Here is a 23,431-nt window from a genome sequence, read left to right on the forward strand (position 1 = left end):
TCAGGCGGAAAAAAAAACCAAGTCTTCAATTCATTTTCATGCTCTTCGTGGGGTGACCCTTCCTCCTTTGCGTGGACGAATTTTGGAAAATGCTTATCAAAGTAGAACGAGTCTGAAAGCACGATGTAAGGATCCAACCCTCGCGACCCTTAAAGAAGGGCGAAGAAACTGCGAAGAGGGAGGTTATGCTGTTCAGTATTACCAGCGGCCTCGGTAGTGGGTATTTGGTATATACGATGGAACAGAAACGCAGCAGATTAACCTCATGATCGTCGTAAAGCAGTCGTCACAGCGAAGGGGGTCAATAGCAGTAAAAGATCAAAAATTTTTCTTCGTATTGCAAGTCCACAGCATTATGGATCCCGATGAACTCCCCCCATGTACCTATGCATGGAAGACCTGGTTTTTGTACATTGCTTGCCGTCGCATTCAAGCACGCGTACGGTTATTGTGGCGAGGCTTAGTTTGGACCGTTGTCCAGCCATCCGCACTCTGTGCCGGAGCAGCCTCGCCCTCTGAGGCAGGAGGCGGGGCCTGTGTAGACTGTTGAGTGGAGGGGGCGGCTGTGTTTCCGTTTGCTCGGGGAGGTCGACCTTCGTGGTTGCCGCGCGGTGCCCGCGGCGCACCGCGGCCTCGAGCATCACCACGGCCTCTTGAGGCGTTGACGTAGCCGCCACGACCTCGTTCTCCCGTTGATGCTCGCCAGTTGCCACTCTCGGCAGCTCTGGTGGTCTTAGGATTTGGCACGTTATCCTTTGGTCGAATTGGCAATTTCTGTTCTGCACCATTGCCGTTCTGAGCCTGGGTACCTCCCTCCTTAGGTTCCTCCTCCTTGGTCTCAGGGACGGCTTCGGGTTTCTCCTCGACTGGCTCAACCACCTTTGGCTTCTCTGCCTCCGCTGCAGCTTTTTCTGCAGCTTCTTTTGCCGCGGCATCCTTAGCTTCCTTGGCAATACGTCGTTCTTCCTTGGCTTTATCATCTGCCTCCTTCTTCTCCTTCAACTGTTGCTCTCGCTTCTCTGCGATCTCACGCTCCTTTGCCGCCGTATCAATAGGACGAGCGGCACCGAAGGGGCTCGCTTTAGAGTCGCCAGTAGCAGATGGCAATCCGGGGGATACGACATCAGGAGATTCGGATACCGTCCGCTTCTGGAGGTTAAGTCGAGGGCGACCTACGGGAGCTGCGAGGTTAGCCGCAGCAGGAGCTGGCGACGGCGGTGCCTCGGATCCATCACGGGACTGTCCAGGAGACTTCACGGAACGGTCGGGCTTCATGTTGTTGCGCCACTGGTTGTCTAGATCCGCTGCAGTTGGTGCGCGTTCCGGACGCTCTGTGCGCTCTGGGCGATCTGGGCGCTCAGTCCTCTCTTTGAATTCCCTAGGGGGACGAGAGCCTTCTTGACGACCCTCACCCCACGTAGCTGGAGAGGCTCTACGATCCTTGCGGAAGGAATCGCCACGGTTAGCATCGTGGGTTCGGGGACGGCTGCTATCTCGTGATCCCGCACGTTCGGGCTGAGGAAGAGGTGATAGCGGACCCTTCCGTTCCCAGTTGCCGAAATCGCGTACCTTGCCGTCGTCAGAAGGGGGTGCTGCATCCCGATCCCGGAAACCGCCAGGTCCGCGGCGCTCTCCGAATTCTGCGGGGCGTCGATCACCACCACGAGATGGAAGATCCGCCAAGGGACCTTTTCGCTCCCAGCTACTAAGGTCGCGAGCTGAGTCGCCGCCACGATCCTGTCGTTCCTTGGCTAAAAGTTTATTAATATATATCCAACAAAGAAAAACTATTGATCGAACTCACGGGGATCTGCGATCTTAATCTTGATAGTGCGACCTTGGAAGCTGGTTCCATCAAGAGTCAAGGCCTTCTTTAGACCTTCAACATTCGCAAACTCAGCATAGGCAAACCCTTTTGGGCGCTGCTCGATGCGATCCTCGATGATTCGGACGCTAGTAATGTCACAATCCTCGAAAAACTCGGTCACAGATTCGGTAGTAGCTTCGTAGGAAAGGTTGCCTAGGTGAGCGGTGAAAGGCGGTTTAGTAGGAAGTTGTGCGGGTCCCTGGGATGCGTAAGAGTCGCGAGCGTAGCCTTATAGATGATACTAATTAGCGGTCTGCAATATTAGGAGACGTTCATCGATTATTGTTGACTTACCACGATCACCGCCACCGGATCCATAGCTAGAATAGCCAGTTCGTCGGTCAGTGCCAGAGGAAGGTAGAGGCTGGGATCCTAGAATACGGCGTTAATGAAGTTGAACTTATTTGCAGAATCAAATATGTCTTACCGAATGAATCCTCAACTTCGTCAGCCCACGAACCACCGTATTCTATCTCGTGTTAGCATGTGAACTTCGTTCTTTCCATCTCAGATAAATGATCAATATTCAGTTGCCTATTTGTAAAATGATGACGACGTTGATAGGGTACACGGTGTAAAGATGGGATCAAAGGGAGGGGCGGACTGACTCTCTTCCTGCAAGAAGGCCCCGAGGGACATCTTCTGCTGGTCCTTCTTCTTGGGAGCTATAAGATATCAATTGTTAGTATAATATTCCGAGGGGTAGTTCCGAGGGGTAGTGGGAGATATTCAAGCGAGAACATACCCATGATTGCGGTGTTTTAGCCACGCGCAACGTGCAGAGGTCGTCGCGCGCAGGCAGGGAAATGAATTTGACCGAAGAAACTCTGATTAGTTCTTCGGCGAACGATGGGCGATGAGAAATTATGAGTGTTCGAGGGACAGCAGTGAATTTTGTGAATTTCACTGGTGTCGGTCGAAAAAAAGTCGATTGGGACGAAAGATGTGGTCGGCGAAAGTTGGCAAGTTTGCGAGATTGGCAGTTAACTTGAAAACTTTCCACGATCAAAAGAGAAAAAAATGGATGCTGTGGAAAAAAATGGCAGGAGGGTTAGCTTAATTTTTTTCCGCATAGAACGTATGAGGCATGATTGGGGAGAATTAAGCCTGGAGTACAAGGTGATCAGGTACCCTATCTAATTTTTATGGTTTTCATGGCGGGGTTCAACTTTGACCTACCTTGTACTTCTACCTTTAGCACCAGATATTGTGGTTTACGTAATCCAACTTTCTCCTGTATCGGTACCTAGTACCTGCACGTGGTGGATAGAGGGGCAGAACTTAGAAGGGGTTGAAAAAGGAAGGGACAATTCACGTTGTCAGTGAAGATTGTAATTACCGCTTGAGCAATATTATATATTTCTACCTCGAAGCAGGTAGCCTATTCACCTAGTACTAGGTACATATGTAAGTGCCTCGACACTAAAGGGGCATCCGAAAACATTTATGTTTACGACCCTAATTGTTTTGGGGTTTATACATCCTTTTTTACATTTCATTCATGTACGGGACCTCATACAGTACCTGGTAGCTTAAAGGATCATCCTACCATTTTAACGAATATAATTTAGTACCTAGACTGGATATTTGTATTTCCCGTTTGTGGCATGCCGCACAATGTAAAATCTTTCATTGGTTGAAATTTGTAGGGCCGTGTTAGTCAGGTACATGTTTGTCAAGTATCTCTCAGAGGAATTGATTACCGCCGATGTACAATGGGCAGAATTAACATACAGATACGACAAATCGATAAACCTCAGCTCAGGGACGGCCTCCAATCATCGTAACCGCTCCATGCCATACGTCAAATACCTACCTCTTAGTACCTAGTATTTCCAGATCGTCTCACACCTAAAAGAGATTTGTTCAATTTTATTATGACTTATCTTATATGATACTATACATCATACACGGGTGCATGTGAATCTAAGGAACACCCGTGGACTCTTTTCATTCATCTATTCCAACAACCCACTAGATTTACCAGCAGTTGAATTGATAATTTTGAAAGATATCGCTAGTGGCCAGAGTGAAGCTGGTTGGCCCCCTTTACAAACGAGAAAATAAGCTCCATTTATTTACACTATTGCGGCAACTACCCAAAAAATGGCCTCGTCATCTCAGCCGCCAACGCCTCAGCGGTCCAAAGCCTTACCCCCTAATGCAGGGGTAAACGATAGATATTCTACTGATATGTCCCATAATGTGGTTAAGGATATTGCAGCTAAATCAATACAGACAGGGGCAGCAATGGGTATAATCATACGCCAACTTGTGGACTACCGAGATAGACTTACTGACTTCACCTAGGTGCTGTTGGCATGTTGTTTGGGGCTGGTGCCGGCATTGTCCGATCAGCTCCTCCAGTAATATTTGCCTTCGTCGCTGGCCTCCAATGGTTTGGTCTCGGATCTACATATATGGGTAAGATTCATCACTACCAAATTACTATTTCTAGTTATTCACAGTATACAGCATCAAAAAGCGTCCTTTTACACTCATGGGGTGGTGAAGAAAATATTACCTTGTCGGATCGAGTTAAGGCTAGTGGAACAGCCGGCGGTGTGTCTGGAATGGTCGGCGGCATGATCCGTACGTTATTTTTTTTATTAATATACCATCTCTATACTCACGTAGTCGTTGCTAAACTCGTACAGGAGGACCTAGGAATATTATACCGGGAATTCTCGTCTTTGGCACTCTTGGCGGCGTCGGCGAATATTTATCTCAGCGCTTCAAGGATAGTTCCAGAAACAAGGAATCCAAACCTAAATCGAGCTGGCTTGATTCAAGATGGAGCCCCATGAGAAAATTATCCGACAAGGAGTATGAGGAAATGCTCGAACAGAAGATTCTCCGGATCAATGCGGAAATATCCATCATTGATGACAGCATTGCTTCTCTTCGAGAATCTAGTAACTTACCGACCAACTCAAGCGAGGAAAAGACGAAATGAGAGATAAAACAACGTTCACCAATACCTCGATCACAACTACTATAACGAGTTTTTTGATATGGTGCTGCATCGTGGGCCATCACCTTATATGGCTCCTTCTTAGGTGCAAATTAAATCAAACTTACTCAGTCTTGTCAGATAGCCTAGCAAAGAAATGCTAGGTACTACACATTCCGTACTAGAGAGATTCAAAGAGGAATTGATGAAGTTAAAGGTCAACAGGTACAAATGGCAATCCGCCCTACTATCAAATCATACCAACTCAAGAATGCTGGGTTGACTCATCTATGGATCGATTCGAATCAACATAGATCGCCTATGTAATCTACCCACCGGATATCATTACTACATTCAAAGCTTGATTTGCTATTTATATACATAGACAATCAAGATGTTAGATAAGGGCTGGGAAGCGGATGAGGCAGAGATGTTTGTATACATCAGTACAAGGGTATGACCTCAACATACGTCATCGGCGTTATCCCCCACATATTCGATATAAGATGGCAATAGATGCCACCTACGAAGTATAACTCTGAACACTCAAACATTAATACTCGACCTTACCAACTATTGAACTATCAAGTTGTTTTTTCATAAAAAATCCCGTGATACCCTGAACCTAGCCAAAGCACAATCGAGATGGCGGATTCACAAATCGGCAAGTCGTCTGGAACCAAGCAAACACCGCTTGACCCTCACCAACAAGGCCATACGCAGTAAGCCTTCTCTATTCAATACATACCCAATGCCCGCATGAGAATTATCAACCAAATTTCCAAATCTAATTTCTACCAAAATACCTACACTGGCTAACATGCTCCGCGACCAGGAATATCCTCGACGAAATCGGCGATAGACCTCAGGCCGGCCTTGGTGGCAATACGGAAGCTCAAGAAGAGGAGCTCAAGGACAAGGTCGACGGCGCGGTCAAACGCGGACCCAAGGTAGCCGACGAGCACACGGGCGGCCGAGTACAGGTTGGCGAGACGGGCGATTTGCATGACCTTGCTGCACGAAGAAACAGCTTCAAGAAGTAGAAGTCTTGTATAATATGTGAAGGAGAGGTTATATCAAAACCAGGTCGATTCGGTTACGGGCTTGGGATTTGCTGTACAATTATAGGTGTTCGGCCGGATCAGGACGGCCAATTCAACGGGAGAGGTACGGAATACGGTTGAAAGCATGTTTTATTGTGCGGATTGTCTGAAGAGCTGTTGTATCCACCAAACCTGAACGGAAAAGCAGGCTGTACTTACTATTTGCTGTATTATTTCGTTGAAATTTCCAGCACCAAATTTCATCACATTTGGACGATGTGGGATGTGGCAGTCACCTATAAATGGATTTAATATCATATCATGCCGAGAAATATCACGCGTAGGGGAGACCATTTATAGGTTCGGGCTTGTTTCTGTATAGTAAGCATGTCTGGTCTTGAAACATCTCTATTGCTACATCGTTATATTTGATGCAAATCCAGCTGCTTTCATAGGATATATCGTTTTTTTCTTCTTCGCTGTAGTATCATTGGATAATCCAATCATATTATTTCAACGATTGTAGTGGACAAGGGTGAGAGAAGACTATGAGTAACAGAATGCACGAAGACCAATCTATAGAATTCTGCCACAAGTGATCAATAAGACCGGTACACTGACGGACGGTAACAGTAAGCTCGAGGCGATGTATGATCACTTCATCGCCTCGACATCGGATAGAATAACCTAATCCCCTAGTAAAATCACCCGCATAAATGCTAAAAGCCTTCGGTTAGGTACGGTAATAAGACCGCATCTCTTTAACCAACCAACACATCTCTGACACGAAATCCCGAGGAGATTCAGTTTGTAACTACGTAGCAAAGCAATTTCAATGTGATGAGAGTTTGATTGCCTCGGAGATTCTCGAGACACGTGTCATGATATTGAGCGAAGCATTAAGCAAAAAATCCAAAAGGACCGTAATAATAACCCTGATTATACTCCAATATTACCTGAGGTATCGACGCAACTCATAACATACGCAGGAAACATATACAACAAGGAGAGAAAGAGAGGTAGTTATCGGATCGTCAGCCCTGCACTTCCCTTTCTTTCTAAGCCTTCTCGATGACCGCATCGAAGATCTCTTTCATCTTCTGTGCGCTGTACTTCTCTTTCCGTTGCTGTCCATCTGTGTAGTTAACGTAGGTAACACCGAACCGGGTCTCGTATCCTTCAGCCCATTCGAAGTTATCCATGAGCGACCAGGCCATGTAGCCTTTGACATTACAGCCATCCTCGCTAACAGCCTTCGCCATGGCGTTGACATAATCTCGGAAATATTCGTACCGAAACACGTCGTTGAGAATCTCGGGATCTTTTAAGTCGTTTTCGCCCTTGATACTGGTACCATTCTCGGTGACATAAATCGCGGGGTAACCGTAGCGCTTGCTAAGCCAATTCAAGAGACCGCGGAAGCCCTGAGGATTTGGGCGCAGCCAGAATGACTGTGTCTCCGCACCAATGCACTCGCCGCTCTTGCTGTAAGCGGTGGTCGATAGGTCGCCTAGGTAGTCTTCCGGAGGAGGGTTGCCGTCGCCATGCTTCACATAGTCGGCTGTATAGTGATTCATGCCGTAGAAGTCATTAGACCCATGAACCAGTACCAGTTCCTCGGGTGTAAACTCCGGTAACCGGTCGCCGAGCTGCTTCCGCATCGAGTCTGGATACTTGCCCAAGTAAATAGGGTCGGCAAACCACGAGATGGCAAACTCTATTTTTCGATTGGCAGCCTCAATGTCTCTTGGGTCCTCGGGGTCCCATGGGTATGTGAAGTCTCCGTTCAGGGTGATACCGATCTGGCCCTTGTCAGTAGGCTTAAACTCCTCGCGGTATACCTTGACGGCCCTGCCGTGAGCAAGAAGTAAGTTGTGGCCGACAATCCATGGCTCTCGGCTGGAATCACCGATAGCGGACTTTTCTCGGTTAGACGTATGGCCAGGGGCGAAGAAACCGGTGCTATACCCTAAGATAGAACTGCACCAAGGCTCATTGAATGTGATCCAGTTCTTACACTTAGGGATTGACTTGTAGACGACACGAGCATAGTTCTCAAAATCTAGTGGGAACTCCTGCCTGTTTAAAAGGCCACCGTATCGCTTGTCAAGCTCGTCCGGGACATCCCAGTGTAACAGGGTGATAAAAGGTACAATATCAGCCGCAAGTAGGTCGTCGACAAACTTGACATAATGGTCAATACCGGCCTGGTTGATGGGATCATTTCGTCCTCCAAGAGGGATGATTCTTGCCCAGGATAAAGAGAAGCGGTAGCACTTAGAACCCAACCTCTTCAACAGAGCAATGTCTTCAGAGGTCCTATTGTATGAGTCGCAGGCAACTGACCCGTCGGTTCCGTCTGCGATCTTTCCCGGGATTTTGCAAAAGGTATCCCAGATAGTTGGACCACGACCATCCTTTTCGGTAGCACCCTCGACCTGATAACTATGTGAGGAGAAAGGTGATGTTAGTAACGAGACTCTCCCCTAAATGTATAGAAAGGAGAATGAGTTTCATATTACTCACGCGGCTGTGGCGAAACCCCAGAGGAAATCTGAAGGCAACGACATATTGAATGGGTAGTCTGAGTGCGCAAAGGGAAATATGAGGGTATATCTAAGTTATTCAAAGCTTTCCGCTAATATTCCGATCTCGTCCGGGGAAAAGGAGATTTCTTATGTGCACGATCAAGAATATGAGTCGAAGTCTTCTCGCGAAAAAAGATGAGAAGCAGAAGGCGATGATACACAGATACCAGTCGAGTCAACCCTCCGAAAAGGGTCGCTCGGTGTTAGGGTGGAAGTTAGCATCTTCTTATATACCCCCGTGATGCCTCACAGACGAATGTGTTTATAGTAGTATATAGTATGGTATAGTATTGAACCATGCAATGTCGACATATAGTGTAGGGGAGTGAAGGGGCCGGTACTTTCCCTTTCTCCCGCGTCGGACCGTGACGACCGAGAACAACAGGCTTGTATGATGGTGGCTGTTTTCTCAAACCATTCATACCTATTCCATCCATACATACCCACATAGGCCAAAACAACTTGGCAACCATCTCCGCCGCGGGGTAATTGGAGCTTGTAGGCATACGTGTAGGTAGAGAAGACAGGGTCCAGTTTTTGATTTGGGATCGATGGGGATGCCCCCCACAAACGAACTCGTCATGTGCCGGAATCATATTAGATCTCAGCGACGGCCCGTCTCTCCGGCCACGGCTACTAAGAGAGAGCAGTCCCTCCAAGCCAGACCCCAAGTCAAGAGAGCCCTGACTCCTCATGCAGCCAGGGATCTCGTGAAAACCTCGGCGATACAGCCGAGTGGGCAGACCAGAGTAGCCTCTTTTGAACAACGGCCGTTCCTTGGATTCGGGATAGTCACGAATTGATGAGCGGTCGCGCTAACGATTCAAAAGATCGATCTTGGCCATCTTTGCACCTTGCTCTTCTGGAATGCGGCGCAACATCCCTTCACCTAGGATCTAGAACGAGGATACGACGTCGGAGGGCGGAGGATAATCCCATGGGTTAGCGGGCGGCGAGCCATCCGACTCGCGAAAATAATAACTAGATAATGATAGTAAGATCAATAACGTCCTTTACGTCTCCGGGATTGGTCCCTGGATTGAATACTCACAAAACACTTGAAAAGCGGTTAACCTATGCCGGCTTCCGACGACCAATGTCGCCGTACATACAATAACGACTTGTTTTATATATCTTGTTATGCAGAATTTGCTTCCTACGTCCATTTTCCATTCGCCGATTACCATCTTAAGTCGTCGCATAAATGTCTCGGCGAGAATTTTTCGATTATTTGAGAATCGCCTGGCTTGGGTCATACCCATTTTTTCCAGGCGAAACCTTGGAACTAAAAAATCCCTTTTCGACATACAGCTATCTCCTCGACGGAGACTCGGATCCCATTAACTGATCACTGGCCTGGATCCTTGTAAGCATAGACGCCTTCGATGCAGAATTCACGCAAATCGTACAGACGCCGTGTCGCAGGATAAAAGCAATGGCCCGACGCCAGAAAAAAAAACAGAAAGGTTTGACAGGGTCCAACAAGAACTCAACAAATGGGTGCTGGAGGAAGCGAGTATGCTTCCAATGACACTTATCCCCGTCCCTAGACAGTTTTCGTCCATCACTAATGCTTCGTAGTCGTATCGTCCAGAAGCGAGCAAACAATCGACCTGAAGAAAGACCAGGTACTTTAGACGTCGCTCTGGGCAGCATTGCCGACATTTTCATCTCCATCCTCACTCTCTCCGCGCTTCCTCTTACCCGTTGCAGGCGACTCGGGTTCAGGCTTAGCCATTGCTTCTTCTCCGTACTTTCCGTCCCCAACTTCAGTCGTTTCCTCTTCCTCTTCTTCCATCACCAAACCCGTAATTATAGCCGCATCATCTCCCTCCGCCCACTCCGTAATCTCGTATTCAACACGAACTCGACCATCTCGGCTCTCCTCAACACGTCTTGCGGCATAGATACTTCCTAAGCGACTACCAAAAGTAAGGCTTTCGAACCACGGAATACCTGTAACGTCATGACCACTAGATTGGGTAGCGTGACCAGTCTCGGAAGCGGACTCGATTTCCATGCGATCTTGTTCGGACTCCTGTTCGGGGTCGTCGGGAACTAGGCCCATATCACCTAGATCGTAGAGATCCTCAGTTAAGAGGCTACCAAGCGTGATTTGTATGTAGCCAGCTTCGGTGACGGGATCTTCGGTCCAATATGTCAGAGTGGTACCGCAGAATCCGCAAAACTGTCGAATGACAGATTGCTCGTCGGGGTGGGAATATGCGCGTCGAATGGTAGCTCGAGATTCATCGGGAAAGAATGGGAAGATTTGGCTGTGATACCAATGGATCGGAACTCGTAGGAATTCCGAGAGAAAGGTTGCGGAAGACATTCCTAGGTAAGTGCAACATTAGCAGTTTGAATATCCTAGAAGGTAAATACGTTTGTGGTCATGTAGTGATCCAAGCGAATTTTCATCTTTATAGGTCCCTGTGGAAGGACCTGGAAAGTAGCAATTAACATGATTCAACTTACTTTGACTTTCAGCCGAATCAAACACCATTTGGGCAACATCTGAGGTGTCAGTTGGAATGGTGATTATATATTGGTTTCTGCCGCAATGGCAGCTTCCTCGTAAAGCTCGGCCAGAGCTCATCTTGAACTGAAGATGCAGATAAAAGCGTGCCGAATTGTAGACAGCGATAAACTTGAAGATTGGCAATCATCAAAAGATAAAACCACAAGTACGTGAGAGGAGTGTGAATTGGTAGGGAAGACCAGGTAGAAATGAAGAAATTTCAACACTGATGCTTGATCCCAATTCGAGAATTTTCTAAAGAAAACGATCGTGTGAATTGGCTGACGATCGTTACATGATGATTATTGAGAACCAGTTAATGCTAATGCATGCTCTTGAATTAATAGGCAGGCACGTCATACCCGTAGGTGCAGTGGGCTGATATAGTTAGCCCCGCCAAATTAACTCCAAACTAGCCGTCTACCCCACCTAATCAGGTACCATTAGTGCAGTTGATATCGACCTAGCAGCCTTAGAGTGCCTTAGGGCGCCTTAGGGCCTAGGCAGCCCTTGGTTTCTCATGCACTGCACTCATATCGACAGGATCAGCCTGAACCCCGTGGCTTCCATTCTCCTCACTCTTAGGATGTGTATTTCCTCTTCCTTCATTCGTCATATACTCCTGCTCCCCAGTTGCGATCGAGTCAGTATCGGATATCCCTTTACCGTTTCGATGCAGCCACCACTTGAAGAATATGGTGAAGAACTGCGCTACGAATACTTGTTCGACTGTGTATAAGAGCACTGGAACTTGGATGGATGATATAGTATAATTATCCAATTGAGACCACATAGCAGCAGCTAAAGGAATCCCTACGCTCGTGGTCTTCGCAGCTCCGCAGAAACATACAGCAACGACGAGCTCCTTGGGCATTTTCTTAATTGTTATCGCATTCCGTACCGCCTTAGGTAGATACGAACCGAACCTTGAATCGGCAACAAAAGCATTGATCGGCATTGACAAGATTTTTGGTGGCGATGCTATCCAGAAGCAAATAGCTGTGAACAATATGTATTCTGCTAGGTTCAGAAACACATTGAATATTATCGATGACTTAGGTAGTGTGGTGAGTGCCCCTGTTTGGAATGCACCTGAGAAAGTGGTCCTTATGATTCAAGTTAGCTTGAGTTCCTATTCACTCTTTATTTTAATTTGCACTTACCAGACCACTAATATCATCAATACGGAGCAGAATTGTGCTAGGTAGAATGTCTTTAATGTCCAAGAGACCTGCTTCGGAAAAGTCCATCGTAGGCCTTGCCCTACAATTAGCGGAAGCAGTACGCTGAGACCTAGCTGCTGCATAACGTTCGCATACATAGGTCCTAGGGTACTTGCTTCTGCTGGTCTGAGCCGGTCGAATTCCCCGCCGTTGGGAAGGAATCCATATATCAGCCATGGAGAGAGAAAAGACCCAGCTACGTTGCCGATTACCACTTCGATGATGGCAGCAGCCTCATCGCCACCCGAATTTCTTGTCATCACGACATTGGATGCCAAAGTAGTCGGGATGCAACTGACTACGACCATCCCGATGAGGATGCTAGCATCAATTGTACCCGAAGTCACAGCACCAGCGGCTATCACTATATGTATGATGGCTAGGGCAAGATCAGCGAAACATTACAGCCTAAGGACATAGTTGAATTACGAACCAAGTTGAATGACGGGTATGAGGACAAGGTTTATTCCCTGCACAACAATGTGTAGTCGCCAGTTTTTCACATGTTCTTTAAGCTTCTCCGGGCTAAGTTGCATTCCATTGATGAAGAAGATCAGAGCAATGCCTCCATACAAGACCGAATATTCCGAGCGAATAACGCCACCGCGGGCCGCAACGTCTTAAGATGGATGGATTAGCAAACCGCACAATACCAAAAACATAGGTCCTATTAACATACGAGGGAAAAAATATGCCAGGAGACAAGCAAGGCCGAATCCCACGACCAACCAATTGCTCAAGATGAAATCTATAATTCGTTTGACCGTCCTCAGAACCGCCGACCGCTCTTTGGCTTCTGCACTCGTGTGAGACTCGCTCATTGCTCTAGCTACCTACCAATATAGGTATTCTCACGCAAGTATTACCACCGACAAATTTAGCAAGATACAAGATATCAACTAGTACCTGACTCAAACAACATTCATGAGTTCACGAGGCATGATATTTAAAGAACTAACATTCGACTTTCTATGGGATTTCCAAAGAAATTCTGATAATGTTGGTAGCAATGGATAGCATCCGAGCACGCCAGATGCCTGCCCCTGATGGCCTATTAGGATTTAGGATTGTTGGGTTTTCGCCTATCTCCGGTTCCGTCATCGGTTAAAGCTCCACTCGCAACCTCAAATAGTATTCTTTATCGCCGCCCAGAGTTAAGATATTTCTAACTAGGTAAATCTATGCAAATCTCGGAGCAGTATCTGACCGCCGAGTATGTAGGACTTCATGTATTGATGACTCTTCACTTTGACAATCATACGTCTCGAGAGCGCAACTCTATTCCCTGCTTTTAAAACGATTCGCAATGGCTGAACCGGACCGTCGTCTTCATCGTCCCGTCGCTTCTCTTACTATATCCTTTCCGAATATACCTTTTATACCCTTCTTAATTCTTATACTATACATATATGTTTCACGTTAGCTACGGGACCAGTTTGGGAAAATGAGTTATTTAACACGCAGACTTCGTCGTATTTCGAGATCCGGCGCTAGGTATAAAAGTGGGAGCGAGATTACGATGCGAAGATCGGCCTCGCGCTGGACTTCCGAGTCCCTTGATCCGGAATGCGTCTCGCTAAAGCACCCGCGCCTGCGTTAAACCTGGAAATTCTAGGCAACAACGAGCGTTCTGTTGAGTGCCAAGATGATTTAGACTCCTGATCTAGAGGTAGATTCTCCCCGTTCCGCTTCCGCTCCCCTTTCCGCAGGTATCATTCTCTCTCCGCGGCTGTGCTTCGGAGTTGAGGAGTTCAAAACTCCCTTTCCCGATTAGGATATGTTTCAGCCTCTAATTACAACCTTTACTAATACTGCTATCCCTTCCTAATACGTACTTGGCCTGCATTTCTTTCGTGATCTACGCTATACCATCCATCCGCTTCCGACGGCATATGTTATAGGTCGGGCCACCACGGCCGACCGATCGCCCAAGGCCGCTCAATTTAAATATCGCCGAATTTCTACTACCTCTTCCGGGATTGTCTACGCTCCAGATGCCAATCTCATCGCAGCAGCGGCTTCGTCATACGTTGCATTGGCTGGCTTATATTACAAACCGCTTCGACTCTACGGGCGGTCCCATACATCTGGTTACACTCACGCGGGACCCCTAGCTGCGCCAACTCGTGTCGACATTCGGGACTGGAACGGCACCCTTTAGAATATTCCGATATATAGACAACGATCTACCGTTACTATTGCTACGTCGGAAGGGGGAAAAGGTTATTGGCGGATCCTCGAGGTAAAACCATCTACCAGGAATCGCAATATGCCCCTCGTGTCGGGTTTCGGTGAAATGCATACGCGAATTCACTCACCTTGACCAGAAATAATTATTCTATAACTCGGGTTCCACGCTGGGTATGTATCAACACAAATACTGATAATTCACCTAGTATTGAGTAGGCCTTGCCGTGAGCTACAAATACCTCTAAATTAAAAATCTATGTAAGTCATTGAACGTATTTTAGGGTTACGATATCACATAACATTATCGCGAAATAATGGGTTGGTTGGGGCTCGGTGTAGTATTGAGTCAATTGCCACCTAATATTTTTGCTGAAATATTCTAGTGCCGGGCAAGATCCGCCTACGGAATTGAATCTATAGAAAATGAGGTTATGAATAATAGGGGATACTGCCATTGCAGCAGTCTTATATGGATGTTCTAGATCATGAACCCTCTCAAGTCCAACTCAGGGGTGTGTTTTCCACGTAGTAAATATTATGCGAGATCTAGGTTTTCCAACGAAACGGAAGGATAGGTAATGATATCCAAGTGCACCTTCACCAGCCGACAGAAAAGAGACGCTGAGTATTGATGTGGTAAATATTTAAGATCGAGGCGACATGTCCCTATGTTAAATTGTTATGCCGGTAATGTTCGCTTTTATGGGACAGTCGCAGGCGGAGGAATACGCCATCGTAGTATTGGATTTCTCCTTTAATTTGAGAGTAATATTCGGCTGTGAAAACATATTGGCCATTGTAGGCGCCGGGAAGTTCCTGAGGTTAGAAGATGTTAGCTTGTCTCTATACCTTGGGAGAGTATCTTCGCCATACTTGTTATCTTTATATGCGTGCGTCAGAGAGAGGCTGAAGTTCGATATGTCGAACATGTCCATGAACTTGAATTGGAAGATTTCGGTGTCGTCGTTCTTGCAGACGAAGTATTCCGTGCTGTAGTTGTTCATGGGCCCTTGAGATTGAGTGATGCCATTCCACTGCCAGTCTTCCTTGCAACTGCAGGATTGGTTGGCGTTTGGGTCTTCCCATTTAACTAGATACTGATATTAGGCCATTGAGAGTATATAGATGCCGATTCTAATGGACCTACATTGGATGGAACATCCGAACAATGAAGAATTCGTGTTCTTTGAACATTCGACCCCCATGTCTGTGAGATTGAAAGGTTCGAGGTGAAACTGAGCCAGCTCCCAGGGTTTATTGATTACATTTCCAGTTCGAGGGCTCACGACATCCCGAGGGAATGGAGGTCGGGCAATGGAGATCCCTAGGAGCAGAGTGATGCCGAATAAGTATTGCATTGTAGAAACTTTGAGGTGAAATTTTGTAAGAATTATGAGGAGACTTGGACAGAGGGACTCATTTAACTTATCTGCTCGACACTTCCTCGATGGGAGCCCTCGAGTGTGAACTGAGAAATTAGGATATTTATACACTTTACCGACTTCCTCATCAGCCTGCCGGCAGTTCGAATAGAAATGATTAAGTTTTCATCTCCTTGTTACTCTGTACGATGTTTTAGGTCCTAAACGGCCACGAGATTGACATGCAAGGAACCGCCATCTTGCGTGGCCGACTTATACACACACGGAGTAGATTATTGTGTGGAACGAGGACCGAAAACGCACTTTTTGATTTAAATAGCCGTTTATGTACCACTTCACGATGTTCTAGGCCATACCTAAGAAGGGTAGATCGTAGTACTACATCAGTTTACCTATACACGACCCATGATAAAATGGTGACTACCAGACTACTTACGGTTTGCCCTCTCGTGTGATCCCTATCAATATCAAAAGCGATCGTGATCTAGGAGAGACGCAAACTCAAACTATCCTTGATGTGAATATATGAGCTTCGTCGGAGTATGATGCTCTGTCGAGAGGCATCCATGACCTTTACCTGCCCCTGTGCGTCACTTATATTGAACATCGACGATTATACAACTCATACTATAAGCAAACAATTGATTTGAAAGCATTAGTCAATGAAAATGAAACCTGTCTTTACCTTAAACTTGTATTTGGTTGCTTGAGAAACAATTCAATCGAAATCGTCCTTGCATCAGAGATTATCTCAATATTGGATAATACACTTTTGAATATATCTTAATTCGAGATATTGAAGAATGACTATTTCTGGTCGGGCTGATATCTCGTGGAACATATTTCAGGAATAAAGGTTTACCGCTTGTTTGTGAGTTGGGTTGAGTAACATAAATATTCGGCAAGCCGCTGCTCAGCATTGCTTTCTGTAACCCGAGACATTTTTCTTCCACTGAAGCGGTCAGCCATACTCTTTTCGATCGATGCAGTATACTAGTTTGGCAACGGGAATGAGTTATCCGGTCTATCTTGTGCCTCCTTCATGCCTGCAGCTACACTTTATATCGCGCGGGATTTATGCAGCTAACCTTTCGTTGCCGCTCATTCCGGGATAAGCCCAGAACTCCTACGTAGAATCATATCAAGTACGAACCTTTATATACTTCCGTTCGTTGATATATCAGACTCAGGTGGCCCTTTGTATGGAAACATGTATGGAATGGTGCAGAGTCCGTTTTAATATAGATAAATTTAGCGGATGCCAGTGCTCGGGTACCCATGTAAGAAACGAGTCATATTTCCAATACCCACATTACCGCCTCGATTCTAATTCAGCAGGAGCTTCAGCTTAACGGAGTATCATTGTCGGCCTGGGACTGCCGTGGGCTATTCGGGTAGCTCCCGTGTCTAAGATGCTCGTGTAAAGCATCCTCGAAAACTAGTCGATACCGGTCGATCATTTTTGTGGGCAAGGAGGCACGAATGACCTAACGATGTAAGTTAGATGGACTGTATTGTCAATTGATACTGAGATGTGAATGAGAATGGGAAATATATGAAATGTACACCACATAATTTATTGCATGTGAGAGTCGCAGTGAGATCGTGGAACCTGGAAACCTTCACATCAACAACGTTACCTAATCACCTATAATTTTCATGTTATGTAACAGGGACCCCATAATCTTGGTTGAGCGGCAATATGTATAGCCAGTGCAAGTACATATAAAGTTAGTTATGGATGAGAAAACTGACAATAGTCTTAAACTTTTCCTTAACACTAACTTTGGTAGGTTGTATGTATAACCAGTATGACTTCTCTGAGCCTCCTATATTGACTTTGCCTTGTTATGTTATTAAGATTGTATACTTGAATCTGGTCTAGGAATTGGCCAGATCTCTTATTGATAGGGATGCGGATCCGTGAGGCCTGACCAACCGAATCCCTCGCAGCCTCGGTAGTTTCGTATTGACAATTTGTGGATATGTGATAGATCGGTATTCGTTTCGGAACATCTCCTATGCTCTTCTCCAAGCCAACCTGAGTTGTCTAAAATAGTTGCTCGATGGTTACTTGATGCCCCTATTAAATATGTAAGTAACGTTCAGTCTCACAGTCGAGAGCGGTCCTGAGACGGGCCGATGCGAGAGACTGATACCATATTATGATGGTTGACGGCTACCAGTTTTCTGTCGGTGACGGTCGAACAAAATGACGTATTTCCAACCTCGAATAATGTTTAATATCCCGTTCGTCTTACATATGGGTATGTACTAGGATTGTACTGGTACTGTGGGTGAGATCTATAAATAGCACGATGCAGAATAGCTAGCGCCTACTTAACCCCACTCACATCAATGATTGTCCTACCCTACGGGACTAAGGTTACCGAGAACCATCCCCCGCTTGCAGCTGAATTTCTAGGTTTTATGTATTGAGAAATATTTAGAAGAACGTGGAGAATCTACATCGAACTTAAACCTGGTATATAATAGCAACGGTACAAGGACCGTTACCCTAAACTGATAACTTGAAACCTCGGTGGCATATTGATAAGCTTCTACGAAGTACTCAACCTGGAAAAATTAATAAGATCTGCAGATGTAGTCTGATGTGAGAGAAACGAAACGCGCCAATTAACTGCAAACCTAGTAGTCTCTCATCTTACCTTCGATCTTATCAAGAGCCTAGAGACAACGACGTTAGGGCTGATAATCTCTTCTCTCTCTACTGGGTACTCTGTATGCGGCCTTTTTCTCGCGCTGGATGGATCGACAGAGGGGTAACCTAGTAGCTCCAACTAGCCTAACCTCAGCATAGCTTAGCTATTTTGTCTAATAAAGGTCTTTTGAAGCGACTTCATCTCTCTTCAATCGTGGTAACGTTTCGGTACAACGAAGGGGGGGCCTTTGAAGGAAAAAGAAGAAAAGAAGAAAAAGAAGATCCATAAACATACTCCGAAGTACATTGATATAAGTATTTCTAATATACTTTAGTAGCACCAAACGTTTGAACATCCACGATGTAGGTAGGTTTAGTAAATGTAGGTACACAGCAAATAGGCTTTGCTTCTTTTAGTTACTCAGTTAGGTAAGTCTAGTTGAAAACCTGTATTTTACACCTAGGATGGTTACGTTCCAATACATTAGGTAGGTGCGTGTAGTATATCATTGGAGAAAGAGGTTTGGACTGTTTGGTTAAGGGGTGGAAACTGCCTATTGCGGAACGCCCTGGCGCAATGTGCTTTCCAATCTGACAGTGATTGACTGGCTGAAAGATACGATCCGTAGATCTCCAGTGCTTTTTCTAAATTTCTCCTTCCAATCTTCCTCACTTGAGGTTCAAGGCCAAAACAACACTTCCTTCGCCATCAGGCTCTTCCCCCGTGCATCCAACGCTCTTGGCGCTTTGTACGTGTCCGTCTATCTATTTTGGGTTGTTTAGTTCCAGGTTATTATTTGCCTACTCTTTGTGTTGCCGATGAATCCAAAAAACCTTATGCTTGTGTCCCTATCTTTATCTTTATTTTCACATTTACCTAAGCAGCTCTGTGTCCTGAGAAATTGAAGCTCCTGTCGTTTATGTCCGGTTGGGTCAATTTTCCCTTACCGCGCTTTTCCTGACGCCGATCGCGACTCTAACAGCCTATTGGGAGACCCGGAATAGGTCCGTCGTCTGCGCCGTCCTAGGATAGAGAGGAGAAGACGGGTAAGGTCGATTATGAGTTGAAACATAATCTGTTTTATTTCCCACGATCACCATTTTTAAACAATCCGAATGAGCACGCAAGCCTGTCCTGCCTTGCCTTGTCAGTCAGCCGAAAAAGCATCAGCACGAAGTGGTAAAGGCAGAGCGGGAAACGAAACATCGTCAGCACAGCCCCCCACACAACGGGAACCCCTGTAAGTTAGCAGGTTAGTTAGAGGGGTGCATGTGCGAGTGCGAATCCAATCCTAGATAGGGGAGGTACGCAGTAGTTCGCTCAGACGGCACACAATATCGAACGGAATAAGCCAGATCGTTTCTAGTCTATCAAATCTCATATCCTGCACGAAGCGGCTAAACTTGGCCTTTACCTGTGCTCTGCCTCGCTTCTGACTTCCTCGGCTTCCTACCTATCTAGGTACCCGGTCCCCAGTCGTCTGGATTTGCGGCTTTGCGGCTGTGTGAAAGACAAAAGGAGGCAGAAAGAGCGCGCGCGAGACGAAAGGTACAACTCCGTTTAGGTTTAGGAAGATAAATCCGAAAACTGTCAATAATACCATTATGCCCTCTTTCGGTCGCATTGGCAAGCATAGCAATCGTTCCCAGCATAACCTGGTTGAGCAACAGCAACAGCAACATCATCAACTCCTGCTTCAACAACAGCAGCAGCAGCAACAACAACTTCAGCAGCAACAGCAACAGCAACAACTTTCTTCGCACCAGCAACAGGTGGCGGGCAGTGGAGCTACTGCACCGCCCCATCATCCTCTTCAACAACAAACAAGTGGTGCTACCACATCTACTACTTCTCTCTCTTCTCCTGCTTCGGGGTCTGTGACAGGACCTAGCCCTTTAAACGGAGGTCGTCGAGTATCTGCTGCTGGTGTCGCTATTCCCGTGACCGGCCAGTCTCTGCCAGTGTCAGTGGCCGTCGCCGAGTCTAACCCAACAACTCCGTCAGCCTTGTCAACCGGCCTTAGCTCTAGTGAGTCCTTTCAACAACAACGATTACCACCACCTCCACCACCACTATCATTACCGGCCGATACTAGGGCTGCCCAACCACAAACACTGCAACAAACTCCACATACTTCACCACACCAACTCCAACACCAGCACCACCATCAATTAAGTGGCCAGCTGCCCATCCAGCCTATCCAGCCCGCCCAGCCTCTAGAAGTGTTCGGAAACAATCCATCTAATAATTTACCCACTAATTCAATACCCCTCAATCAAGCCTCCGCTGCTTACACCGCGCGACAGCAGCCCCACGATAATTTCGCCGAATTGGTTTCGCGCTCCCAATCTGCTAGATATTCCCAATTAAACCCACTGCAGACCCAACACCCATTCGGTCTCTCCTCTAACTCGGTCGACAACCTACCTCAGACCGTCTCTTCTCCTGTCGTTCCTCCCAGCCAGCCACCCGTCCCACATAGCCAAACGGCCCCCACCGAGACAAAGCGATCAGCTCGCAAGCTGATCAAGAACTTCATCGCCGGTTCTTCTTCCTCCAACAGACCTACTTCAGATCACTACCAGGACGCGTCCTACGACAACGGCTCTGGTCTGACCCGCCGACCATCCAAGAGGGCTAGCAACACACCTGCCGTTAGAGGAGGCTCTTTGTTGTCGCGGCCTATTGACCATCCCGACTGGGTTCCGCCCCCAAGTGCTGGCTCACGCAGCCACCACCACTCACCTATCCAACCTGTACGCGACCTTGACGATCCTTATTATACCGCCTATTCTAACCAAGATATGTTTTCACAGAACCACCAAGATCTACCGCGGAATACTATTAGACAAGTTCCTAACGATCCCGACCCCGATCCTGATACGTCACCTTACAGCCGCGAAGACCTCGCTTTTCATCAACAACAGGCTATCGTCCAGCACCAAGCTCAGTTGCAGGCGCAAGCGCATGCCCAGGCCGTCCAAGCCCAAGCACACGCTCAGGCGCAGGCGCAGGCACATGCACAAGCCCAAGTAGAGCAGCAGCAACAGCTATACGGTGGCCAGATTATTGTCGACCCAGCACAGAACCAGTACCAGTACACACCTCCTTACGAGCAATATCAGACAGGAGATAGGCGTCCGTCCCTTTTTACTGGGCATCTAAGTGCGCCAAGTCCGCAGCCGCCAAACCCAGAAACAGTCTCGCAGGTGTCACATGAATCGCCTGATTCCGATTCAGACTATCAACATCAACAGCAACAGCAACCACAACCCAACTCAAGACTTACACACGATTCACCCGCCGTGAGTTTCTCGCAGCAGGACCTACAAAGCTCACAGAGCCAGCAACAATCGGTGTCAACGGGACAGACCCCGAACATGGCACCACCACCCGGAGGACCTGGACAAAGCCGCAGATCGGTAGACCACGATAAGCAAATGCGCTCCGTTGAACCTCCTCCCGGCCCCCCGCCTGGCTATAGACATAGTCAGGGGCCTCTAAATGCGATGAATCCCCTTCCACCTACGCCAGGTGTAACTGGCGCGCCACAAACCTATCGCACGAGCGGCGTGCAAGACCGACCGCAGTTCGATGGGCCTGGCCCCGAGGGTCGAAATAGTCCCCAACCCTCAAACAGTACAGATCGAGAAGCTGATCCGGAGAAGCTTTCTAAAGACATACGTAGGAGACGCCTTTCCATATTCGTGTAATATGTTACTGACTCTAGGTTATAGTAACTAAGTATAAGAACGTCAAGAGGCTTTATTTCGACGGCAAGTCTCAGATCGAACAGTTGACTGCTCAAGTGGAGCAGTTACAAAATGCGGTTGCGAACCAGAGAATGTCCCAGTCTCGGACAGCGCTCGACGACAGCGAGTATTCAACTCGGTTTAACAGACTCAATGGTGCGATCAACAACCTTTCCTTCAACATTCGTAAGGACTGGCGAACGCTACCTGGTTGGATAGAGCGATACGTGAGCCCGGAGGCTATTCAGACAGGCAAGCAGGAGATGACGGCGGTCGGACGAGCCGTAATTATTCGATGGATAGTCGAAGAGATTTTCAACAAGTGTTTCCATCCTGGGTTGGATATGCACCTAAGCTCTCATTTGAAGCAAATAGAGCAGAATATTCGCAGGTTTTCGTATACACTGAATAGTCAGGAGGAGTATGAGGCTTTAACGGCTAAGGTTGTCAACTGGCGAATGGCTACTCTGGAGGGCCTCCAACACATGCTACAAGCGCCCGAGAGCGCCGAATACCGCACCGACTTCACTAAGATGGCCACTAGTAATCTGACTGCGACGTTGTTCCAGTACCTGACAGATCCTCCCCCAGCCGGCGTAGACGGCAGCGCATCGACGATCGTCGAGTTGGCGGTAGGCATCGCGGCTAACCTACCCCTAGAAAGCCGAGATGTAGCTATCACATACCCCCTACCAGGAGACCCGATACACCCCGACACCATGGAGCAGGAGAAGACAACTTTGCCTCCGCTGCCGGAGCCGATCGAAGACGCCGACGAGGGCAACGACAAGGATGGCGACAAAGCGAAGCGCGAGAAGTCGTCAAAGAGTGGTATGTTAACAATGCTTGGCGGGTCCTACCCGTCCAGCAGGAAAGGCAGCGCGGCTTCGGTCCTTACTGACACCACGACATCGGCAGCTGCAGCATCATTATCACTCCCGCCCCCCAAAGATCCTAAAAAGGTTCGGTTTGCAGGTTTCGTCGCGGTCGAGGTCAGGGGAAGACAAGTCTTGGTCAAGGCTCCCGTATGGAATCTAGGTTAAACGGGGGCTTTCGAGACCGTTTAAGCGTGGGGATAGGATAGACGTAGTGTCGAAGATCAAAGGGTCCTAATCTAATTACTTCCTTTCCCCGTACAATATCTAGGGCTTGTCGATAAGGATAAAGAAAGAAAAGACTAGTTACTTAGGTTATAGTGATGACTTGAATGAGTAGAAGTTGTCAAATCATTGTGTAAGTGTAACTGGTG

The 23,431-nt window shown here is 47.2% G+C and overlaps 8 protein-coding genes across 8 annotated transcripts; 3 read left to right on the forward strand and 5 right to left on the reverse strand.

The window, feature by feature from the left end:
- Positions 1 to 267: 267 nt before the first annotated feature.
- GGS22DRAFT_104225 (uncharacterized protein) lies at positions 268 to 2,751 on the reverse strand. The gene is made up of 6 exons (XM_047957760.1): positions 2,613 to 2,751; positions 2,476 to 2,532; positions 2,295 to 2,336; positions 2,162 to 2,239; positions 1,805 to 2,095; positions 268 to 1,751 (listed from the first exon to the last, which is right to left on the reverse strand). Exons 1-6 carry the CDS (start codon positions 2,614 to 2,616, stop codon positions 430 to 432), a joined length of 1,794 nt encoding a protein of 597 aa, XP_047820925.1. The 5' UTR covers positions 2,617 to 2,751; the 3' UTR covers positions 268 to 429.
- A 1,036-nt stretch (positions 2,752 to 3,787) lies between these two features.
- Positions 3,788 to 5,144, forward strand: GGS22DRAFT_104236 (uncharacterized protein). The gene is made up of 4 exons (XM_047957761.1): positions 3,788 to 4,121; positions 4,178 to 4,291; positions 4,343 to 4,459; positions 4,525 to 5,144. The coding sequence occupies exons 1-4, from the start codon at positions 3,974 to 3,976 to the stop codon at positions 4,821 to 4,823; spliced, it is 678 nt and encodes a 225-aa protein (XP_047820926.1). The 5' UTR covers positions 3,788 to 3,973; the 3' UTR covers positions 4,824 to 5,144.
- Positions 5,145 to 5,919, forward strand: GGS22DRAFT_104237 (uncharacterized protein). The gene is made up of 2 exons (XM_047957762.1): positions 5,145 to 5,542; positions 5,656 to 5,919. Exons 1-2 carry the CDS (start codon positions 5,466 to 5,468, stop codon positions 5,861 to 5,863), a joined length of 285 nt encoding a protein of 94 aa, XP_047820927.1. The 5' UTR covers positions 5,145 to 5,465; the 3' UTR covers positions 5,864 to 5,919.
- A 736-nt stretch (positions 5,920 to 6,655) lies between these two features.
- GGS22DRAFT_104249 (glycoside hydrolase family 1 protein) lies at positions 6,656 to 8,549 on the reverse strand. The gene is made up of 2 exons (XM_047957764.1): positions 8,390 to 8,549; positions 6,656 to 8,308 (listed from the first exon to the last, which is right to left on the reverse strand). The coding sequence occupies exons 1-2, from the start codon at positions 8,431 to 8,433 to the stop codon at positions 6,922 to 6,924; spliced, it is 1,431 nt and encodes a 476-aa protein (XP_047820928.1). The 5' UTR covers positions 8,434 to 8,549; the 3' UTR covers positions 6,656 to 6,921.
- Positions 8,550 to 9,921: 1,372 nt separating this feature from the next.
- Positions 9,922 to 11,262, reverse strand: GGS22DRAFT_104255 (uncharacterized protein). The gene is made up of 2 exons (XM_047957765.1): positions 10,930 to 11,262; positions 9,922 to 10,788 (listed from the first exon to the last, which is right to left on the reverse strand). The coding sequence occupies exons 1-2, from the start codon at positions 11,048 to 11,050 to the stop codon at positions 10,085 to 10,087; spliced, it is 825 nt and encodes a 274-aa protein (XP_047820929.1). The 5' UTR covers positions 11,051 to 11,262; the 3' UTR covers positions 9,922 to 10,084.
- Position 11,263: 1 nt separating this feature from the next.
- Positions 11,264 to 13,327, reverse strand: GGS22DRAFT_104245 (putative sodium bile acid cotransporter). The gene is made up of 4 exons (XM_047957763.1): positions 12,875 to 13,327; positions 12,629 to 12,814; positions 12,136 to 12,574; positions 11,264 to 12,078 (listed from the first exon to the last, which is right to left on the reverse strand). Exons 1-4 carry the CDS (start codon positions 13,014 to 13,016, stop codon positions 11,472 to 11,474), a joined length of 1,374 nt encoding a protein of 457 aa, XP_047820930.1. The 5' UTR covers positions 13,017 to 13,327; the 3' UTR covers positions 11,264 to 11,471.
- Positions 13,328 to 15,056: 1,729 nt separating this feature from the next.
- GGS22DRAFT_185930 (uncharacterized protein) lies at positions 15,057 to 15,743 on the reverse strand (the record flags this gene model as incomplete). The annotated part of the gene is made up of 3 exons (XM_047964385.1): positions 15,057 to 15,201; positions 15,259 to 15,475; positions 15,533 to 15,743. The coding sequence occupies 3 exons, from the start codon at positions 15,741 to 15,743 to the stop codon at positions 15,057 to 15,059; spliced, it is 573 nt and encodes a 190-aa protein (XP_047820931.1).
- A 4,291-nt stretch (positions 15,744 to 20,034) lies between these two features.
- Positions 20,035 to 23,225, forward strand: GGS22DRAFT_185931 (uncharacterized protein; the record flags this gene model as incomplete). The annotated part of the gene is made up of 2 exons (XM_047964386.1): positions 20,035 to 22,114; positions 22,168 to 23,225. 2 exons carry the CDS (start codon positions 20,035 to 20,037, stop codon positions 23,223 to 23,225), a joined length of 3,138 nt encoding a protein of 1,045 aa, XP_047820932.1.
- Between the last annotated feature and the right edge of the window lie 206 nt (positions 23,226 to 23,431).

This window comes from Annulohypoxylon maeteangense (genome assembly GCF_022496945.1).
Source record: "Annulohypoxylon maeteangense strain CBS 123835 unplaced genomic scaffold GGS22scaffold_4, whole genome shotgun sequence".
Lineage (NCBI taxonomy): Eukaryota > Fungi > Ascomycota > Sordariomycetes > Xylariales > Hypoxylaceae > Annulohypoxylon > Annulohypoxylon maeteangense.